The sequence below is a fragment of the Prunus mume genome, linkage group LG3 (genome assembly GCF_029339155.1).
Source record: "Prunus mume cultivar Tortuosa linkage group LG3, ASM2933915v1, whole genome shotgun sequence".
In the NCBI taxonomy this organism is placed as follows: domain Eukaryota; kingdom Viridiplantae; phylum Streptophyta; class Magnoliopsida; order Rosales; family Rosaceae; genus Prunus; species Prunus mume.
Genome location: NC_142700.1, coordinates 28,268,979 through 28,277,901, shown reverse-complemented (window position 1 = coordinate 28,277,901; position 8,923 = coordinate 28,268,979). Strand labels below are relative to the sequence as shown.

Genomic DNA, 8,923 nt, shown 5'->3' with positions numbered 1-8,923 from the left:
TAGTATATATATACATCCCTTCTATTGAGGGACATGCTTTAGGTCTCTTACGAAATTTTTTAAACAATCCAAAACATCTATTTTTTAAGTCTACATTCATAGATCATCTTTGTAAAAAATTAGACAAATCAGACACCGTTTCAACATCTAATTGTGTCCTATAAAATAGATGAACACGGTATTTCAATAAAGTACAAATATTTTAATAACTCAATTGGGTGGTTAAATAATATCGAATTCAAGTGATTTTTTTGTAGAGATGATTTTTGAATGATTATCTAAAAGTAGACGGCTTGGATTAATAAAATACAATGTATGGTGGGCCTACAAGGGTGTCCTCAAATATTTGAGGACACTTTATAAGCCCACTCGTATCAGTATTTCATTAATCCAAACAGTCTATTTTTCTATATATTTATTTAAAGATCATCTCTATAAAAAAATCACTTGAATCCGTTATCATTGACCACTCTTGAATTATTAAAATTTTAGTACTTTCTTGAAGCACCGTGTTCATTAATTTTGTAGAACACAAGTAGATGTCAGATAATTTCCGATTTGTCTAATTTTTTGCAAAGATAATCTATGAATTTAATTTTAAAAAATAGACGGTTGGGATCGTTGAAAAAAAAATCATAGGGTCCCCTCATTTTATTTAAGAAATCTCTCAATAGAAAGGACTATATATATCATTTTTTCAGCAGAAAAAAGATTACAAGGAAGATCCCCGGACTTCATTCGTATATGTTCTTTATATCTATCATTTTCTGAACAGAAGAAATCCTCCGCACGTTTTTAAACTTTATACAACCAAAGATGGCAACTTCATATTGAACACAATATGATGTGCCTTTGAAAAAAATAATTATTGTATCCAAGACTTAAAAGTGTTTATTCCTACTGTGTGGCAGCGTGAAGATCATGGGTATTCCATGTAAGAACGAAGCACCCTTCTTTCCTCTTGAATAACTCCTGAAATATCTATCTTATATCTTAGAGGCATCGGCTGTAACTCGGCTCAAAGCTACAGCAGTCTTTGAACCAGAGGGGCGGCCCAAATGCTTGCTGATGAAGTCCCCAGCCATCAAGAGTTTCGCCAAATCCACATTGGTTTTGACACCAAGTCCATTAAGCATGTATACAACATCTTCAGTGGCAACGTTACCTGAAGCTCCCTTAGCATACGGACACCCACCTAAACCCGCAATAGAGGAATCCACTATGCTAATCCCCATCTGTTCAAAAGAAAATATTAGGGTTTACACATTTATTGTAACACATCTACCTTGTTCCTGACTGAAAAATGAAGGGAAAAAAAAACAATAGGCCTTGGAAAGTCCTTGGTGAAAACCCTTTTCATTTTTTGCTATCTTGTTATGAAATATCACAATTACTTCAAAACACCTAATCTATTCCTTAAAACTAAACAAGGAAACAAGGGGGAAGTCCTTGGTGAAACCCTTTTCATTTTTTGCTTCCTTGTTATGAAATATCACAATTACTTCAAAACACCTAATCTATTCCTTAAAACTAAACAAGGAAACAAGTCCCAAGGGAGGGAAAAGTAAGGTAAAACAGGAGTAAGATTGCAACTAATGTTCTAAAAAATTACAAACAAAAAAGAAACATGATCACTGATTTGTATTTTTTAGGTAAATTTTAGGAGTATTTGGTATTGCTTTTGCACGCAAAGAAATGCGTACAACATTAATTGTATGAAGTGTTCTTTAAACTTAATGTACAACAAATTTTAGCTTAATCATTGCTCATGTTAGGGTAATATCAGTGATTATATTCAAAGGAGGGTGTCAAATGTTTGTCTATATCTCCACTGGTGTAATGATGTACAAAGAGAGGTTTAGGATACCAATAAAAAAAATTTCTCCATTAATCAATTTCTTTATAGCTTTGCCACGAGATGTAGGGAAGCTAATATTTTGTGGGTGCATTCATGCATTCCTCTTTTCATTGAGAAAGCATTGCACACAAGGGGAAAGAAAGGGAAAAGTTTTGTGGAATTGTAGTGTATACTAATAGTTGTCCTTTGGGTGGTGTTGGAAAGAAACAAAATTAATTTTGAAAACAGTTGATGTGGACTGGTAGCTAGGCTGCTTAATTGGATGAAAGTGTCTTCAGTAGACAAATTATTCATTGTGGTCTACTTGTACCTACTAATTATATTCAAAACATTGTTCTGTTTCTTACGAAAAGATAAAATAAAAATGCGACTTGAACCAATTTTGGCATGTTAAAGATGGCTTACTTGAAGAGATACGAGAATGTTTGAAAGAGATTGCCCATAGGTGTCATGGAAGTGAACAGCAAGCTTCTCAACAGGAACAACAGCCATCACAGCTTCAAGCATGGGGACAACCGTCCCTGTATCGAAGGAAGGAAAAAACAGATAAAAAATAAGTACAAGGCCATTTGGGGAATGACAGAAAAAAAAAATATATATGTATATATATATACTAACAATGATTATCTGGGCATATGAAACTTCATATTTTGGTTGAAAGGAAAAATGTCACTCTATAAATGAACACCCATCTTTAGAGGCTTTGGAGTAATGGCCTTTATTTGAAGTCAACATGTATTTCTGTCCACATTCTATAATTTTTTTTATCAGCTTTCCTAATGTAGGATAGGGATTCACTCCAGGGACTTCACACCAGAATTCCCATAGCAGGAAAGCAAACAAGAAAACTTTGATTCATCAACTAACTCCCATTGAATTACATGGGAAGTATTTAGAAAGACCTATATCTAATAGGAATAGGGAAGTAAACCTATTCCTAACAGAAGTAACCATAAAGACCCAAACACAGGAAAACTTGATTCATCAACTAACTCCTATTGATTTAGATGGGAAGTATTCATAAAGACTTAAACCTAATAGAAACAGGAAAGTAATATGTTTTGTAGGACAAAAGTAATTTGTTAATCAAAGTACAAAGTTCAAAATGTTACCAGGTGTAGCAACCCCAATTGTGTCACCAAGAGAAATTTCAAAGCAGCCCATGTTGTAAAGTTCTTTTGCTACATATGCCACTCTTGATGGAGGAATTGCTCCCTCCACTGGACATCCAATGGCACACGAGACATACCTATCAACGTTAAAAACAAGAAGTTAATTCGTAAAAGAACCAGCGCACATAAAATAAAATAAATGTTCCTTCCTTTATGTCTTCAAAGAAGTACTAAAGTAAGATCACCACCAAAAGGATAATGATACATACAAACATAGAAGCGAGAGGTTGAAAGGTACTTTTGTCTAACTCATAGAGAGTTCATAACCCAAATTCCAGTGAAGGCAATTTATCCATCACAACCAACATAATTAAAATTTAGCATTATCATAGGACAATACAGTCTTATCTGCTCCAAAATTGAATTTGAAGTGAGATATATCATTCTTCTTAACCCACCAAATCAAACCCTTAATTATTAATCCTCGCCCCCAAGGAAAGGAAAGGTAAAACAAACACTAAATTTATCAAAGCCCAGCAGACCTCCTTTCCTGTAAAGGGAAGGAAAAAATTAGAAATTGTATACCACAACAGAAAGTTTAGTTCTGCCACTTTGAGTTGAACCTCAAGGAAGTATTGGGTGCGGAAAGCATCAAGATCTCAAATTGCCTAATCCTATTTGGGAAGGTATGTGCCTTGGCAATAAGATCTAAACATCTGATCCTTCTCCTTCATGTTATGTTGAACCTCTTACATGAGAACTTGACTCCTAACATAATGAAAAGAGAAAAAAAGAACCCTACTAAAATCAATTCATTGAGAGTCTTCCATGGCCTTGTCATATCATGGCCCGCACTATTATCTCCCATATTTGTATTTTTTGGCTAAATACATTTTCTGTAAGTAAAAGATAGCACGAGGGGTTGGAAACCAAAGAGAGACGTAAGGATGAAAATATGAATCAGCTAGTGCAACGGCAAGCTTGAGCTTTCATTTGTGATCCTTGAAGTGTTCAGCCACAATGCATCAGAACATGTGCCAAGAAACAAATGATAGCAGATGTTTGTGGCCTATCATTTCCTTTTTAAAATTGCATTGTAAAGGAAACATGCCCTGGCAGAGGGAATACAGACATCATGTAGGACAATGCTTGCATAGGGTAGCTGGAACTAATATAATATTATACAGAAATAGCCTACAAGGCAAAGAAAAATAGCAAAAGAAGAGAGAGAGACAGCTGAGAAAGTTTTTCATGTAAATCCTACATTAATATTGCCAAACCATCTTTTTCATTTTTTAACCCATCTGTTGATTTGGAAGGTCAAGCTAGCTCTCATGTTTCAGTTACTTAATAAAGTTTCTGTTTCTTATCACAGAGAGAGAGAGAGAGAGAGAGAGCATACCCTCGAACAGGAATTGAAAGCTCTTTTGCCGCACGAGTAACAGCACGATAACGAACAAGACTTTCTTCAATGCTACAATTGATGTTCGACTTTGAAAATGATTCAGAAGCTGATGCAAAGACTGCTATGTCCTTAGCACCAGCTGCAATAGCTGCTTCAAAGCCCTATAAAAGTTGATCAGATATGTCAGAGAAATCACATGACAAAAGTCTGGTAGTACTACTAGAGATCACTTACTTTTAAATTGGGTGTCAGAACAGGCAATCTAGCACCCTCCAAATTCTGAACTACTTCCATTACATCCTTTGCATCTGCTAGCTATATATAGAAAGGAAAATGGAACAGAAGTGAGAGAAGTTATACTCAAACAGCGTTCCCAAAGAGAAATCCACATATCTATTGATGAGGATCATAGTCAAAGCAAGCAAACGCTATACATATATTGTCTTCAAAGTGAAGCTGTTTAATTGAGATCTGCTTTACCTATGTACCATTATTTCCTAATAAGATATTAGCAATATTGATCACAGGATGAACTTTTTAGCAGGAAGAGAAGTTAATATTTATAACTTTAGTGACCTTAAAGTGGGACTACAAATATCATTTCTTGCAGATATTACATGGCGTGTGATGTCTTGATAATAGTTCTGATATTAAAGGTACAAAATTTCTTTTTTACGATGAGTTTTTAAAATGCAATTGACTAAAATTTCCAGAATAGGGTTAATAATGACAACTTTTTCAAAGATCTCTTAAAAATTAAAACTAGGGGATGTTTGTATACTTTATAAAAATAGGAAAGTTTCTTGAATTCACTGAACCTCAGAGGATATCTGTATTTCAAATCAAAAGAATATATGATATTTGACGTCTCTCATTATTGTATCATAAATTAATGCTTACATTACCAAAATCTGACTCATAGAAAGGCATCTAATTAAGCTTCATAGGATTTACAGGTTAAACTGAGAACCCTAAAAACTTAACTAAGAAGATACTTATCAGTTAACTATTCCCATAAAAATTACACTTTCCAAGAGAAATTTGAAGTTACCAATTCAATTAAATAACTAGTAAAGGTAAATTACCTGAGGAACCCATTTGGGTGATACAAAACTTGTAGCCTCAACAACAGACAACCCACAAGATACCAGTCTATGAATCAATTCAATCTTTACAGATGCAGATACAATATTCTTTTCATTTTGAAGTCCATCCCTTGGACCAACTTCTACTATCTTTACAAACTTTGGTATACCTTTCAAAATCTGTTTCATTCAAACAAAAGACAAATAATATGCAACCCAAGTGTCAAAATGTATATATAATTTACAAGAAGAGAAAAGGAAAACTTTATCTGTTACCCAACAGATATCACGACATCCTCATGCAATAAGTTAAAACAGAAGGCAAAGATATCATCATCCTATTTAAGTTATTGAAGCACCTTATTTGTTATATCTTTGTCATTGCACTTGGACTCATATTGATCTGACAAATACCATGAATCACAAATATTTCCAAATACCCTGTGATTCCTGCCTAAGCTCAAGGTCCTTTGATTGAAGGAGTCACCACGGGAAATGTCTCTTGTATGTCTTTTCCATGGAAAGGCCTCTCTTGTATATTCTTCATAATCTTCGCTGAAAATTAACATAAGTTTTTAAGGTTACATTATCAATTAAACATTATTATAGTTTAGAGTAGCTAAACTATGTAAGAATATGCTCTGCACGGGTCATTCTGTGAAAGCAAGAGACAATTAGGAACTGAGAAGAAGATGAATAAATCAATTCGATCTTCAACTAAATGGTAAGGGAAAAAACCAGGATCTTGTCATTTATCCTTCAGACAATTTCCAACTATGTGGTCTGACCCGAGCACATGCTTACGCACATGCCTGCATGGGCATACTGATGTAGGATAAAAATCTCTTACTAAAAAATAAATCCTAATCCAAACAGGAATAAGAAAACAAACCAAACCAAATAAATTAGGAAACTGACGACAAAGAAGGAAATCTGGTCCAGAATTTGAATGCTATGACAGAATTTGATTGTTTTATGCACACGAAAGCAAATGAATGGATAACGTACATTTTGCTTGTTTCCCAAACAAAATAGATCACAAACTACTTACTTGCAGCTATTGGATGTGCTACAACTTCTTCCTTCAATCCAACAGTTCCCCATTGCCGCATCATCTGCTCTAGACCTGCAAGCACTAGATGAGAATCTTTGAACCCGATCAATAGTACTCATGCTAGGCAACTTGTCAAAACCAAGTGGCTCCTCCAAGCTCGACATCGTGGAAGTAGATGGAAAAGGCCCAACTGAAATTACCACAAAACAGAAGTAAATGCTCTGCTGCCTACAAACATACTTTTCTAGCATGAGACCAACAATACACCCATGAATAAATTCATCATCCTAACAGATGGCAAATGGCTGTCAAAATAAATTTTAAATATTTGAGGAAAACAACAAAAATTCAATGCTCCACCATATTTTCTAAGAACTAGAATATCATGTCTGGTAAGTGAAGAAAACAGCAAAAAACATGAAAATAATCAATGGCATTCATTTCAGTTTAGGTTTGTTAACTCATACAATTTAACATGGTACCACTATTCTCACATAATTAGCTCAAATGAGGGTTAATTTAAGTTACCAATCACAAGTCATGTCACGTCTCAACAAGGACAAGAAAACTTATGACTTAGATCTGTCAAACAGTAAATTGCAATTCGAGATCAACCAAGTTTATCTCAAATTTAATAGTTTTGCCTTTCACTGTATCCTTTCATATTGTGGCACTTCCTAGAAACATCCTAATTCAGAAAAACTCATCATATAGTCATGTTTTTCTTGGCTATTAACAACACCTTACTGCAGATCACTCTTGTAATTTCTTCCTCTCATTTTCTGTAACTCATCAATCGTCGAAACTTCAGATACTCTATAGCATTATACTTCATTAATTTATACTCTTCAGTCAATGAACATCGGGCCAAGGCAAATGCAATCAAATAGTAAGAAGAGCACCCTTATGGCCATTGTTCAGTTGGCAAATGCAATGCAAACAACCATAGTGTACCAATTGAATTACACTGACTCCACCCAAACTACCTATCGATATTTTCCTACCTTTCCTTGGCAACCAAATAATCATCAGCCAACAAACACAAAACAAAAGTTTAATTTCAGCTACAACTTGTATGCAAAGCAGAAACCAAAGCATTAAAGTCCAAAACCAAAAGAAGTAACCAAAATTAAGCATCATCAATCACTCAAAACTTATATGTCGAAACAGTAAAGGAAATTAAAACAAAACAAAAACAAAGACCCTCTGTTTGGTTGGCAAGAAAACCAAACCCAAGCGCAGCAATTCTTGATAAAGCTAAAAATACAACAATTTGGTATCTTTTTCCAATACTATATATTCAGATAGATATTCAAACTTGTGGGAAGGAGAGGCAAACAGACCTGAATTCCTTGACAGAGGAAAGCGAGAATTAGGGTTTCTGAGAATGGGAACAGAAACCCTAGGATTTGGGAATAATCTAGGCACTATAGTTTGCAGCAAGAGAGGCAAATTCTATCTCGGTGGTTAGATGGAAAGTGTGAGAAGAAGAGAAGGTGACGAAACGTGACGAAGTTGTTCGAGGCAGAAGGCTTATTAGATTAATTAGATAGGTTGGTGGACGACGTTAAATTCTAAAATTCAATTTTTCTTTAAGATCACGCCTGTCCTCTGTTTTTTTCTTTCTTTTTTTTCTTTTTGTATTTAACGTTTTTATTTTGGTTCTCAATTTTCTTTCTTAATTGGAGAGGCACACATGAATTTGAACACATCTCTGTCATCTCATCTGTGTGTGTGAAGGAGAAGGGCAGAGAGAGAGAGCGGTGGGGGGAAGAGGTGGTAGGTAGTTTTCAGCTGGAAGTTGTTCACATTATTTTAGAATTCTTTATTGCGTGGCCTTCAACAAACGAGAAATCCTTGTATTGGTCCGTTTTCTGCATACTGACAAACCGTCGCAAAAAGGTTTGGAGGTTTACGTGATTATCAACTTTAATTATTTATATATATTTTTTCCCTTGAAACGAATGGACCGGGTTGGTCTGAGCATGACACGAGTACGGTCTGATTAAATAAGGTCCGATATGACATATTCCATATTTTTGGTATGTTTAAAGTCCATTTATTATTCACCCAAAAAAAAAATCAATTTATTAAATTATAAATATTTTATAGTAAAATAATACATAATATCATTATATTTATATTTTTGTATGCGAAAATAAAATTACAAAGCAAAACCTCTTGGACAAGCAAATCCAAAGAAGTTGGAAAATAAAGCTTGAAGAAGACAACGTCAACCCAGGCTTCCACCCAAGAAGTGAAAGCTTGTGACCATGCCCAAAGCGAGTTTGCTGTGAAGTTAGCTTCCTTAAAGATGTGATGAAATTGCAAAGACTCACAAAGTGAACTCAGGTGCCAAATGTCTTGGATTAGAAGAGAGACACACTATGGGATTGTAGCATGCTTTTT

The 8,923-nt window shown here is 34.7% G+C and overlaps 1 protein-coding gene across 1 annotated transcript; it reads right to left on the bottom strand.

Moving 5' to 3' along the window:
* Positions 1–621: 621 nt before the first annotated feature.
* Positions 622–8,035, bottom strand: LOC103327146 (Aldolase superfamily protein). The gene is made up of 9 exons (XM_008229431.2): positions 7,858–8,035; positions 6,512–6,704; positions 5,820–6,015; positions 5,461–5,640; positions 4,610–4,690; positions 4,373–4,536; positions 2,971–3,107; positions 2,264–2,379; positions 622–1,235 (listed from the first exon to the last, which is right to left on the bottom strand). The coding sequence occupies exons 2-9, from the start codon at positions 6,676–6,678 to the stop codon at positions 987–989; spliced, it is 1,290 nt and encodes a 429-aa protein (XP_008227653.1). The 5' UTR covers positions 6,679–6,704; positions 7,858–8,035; the 3' UTR covers positions 622–986.
* Positions 8,036–8,923: the final 888 nt, after the last annotated feature.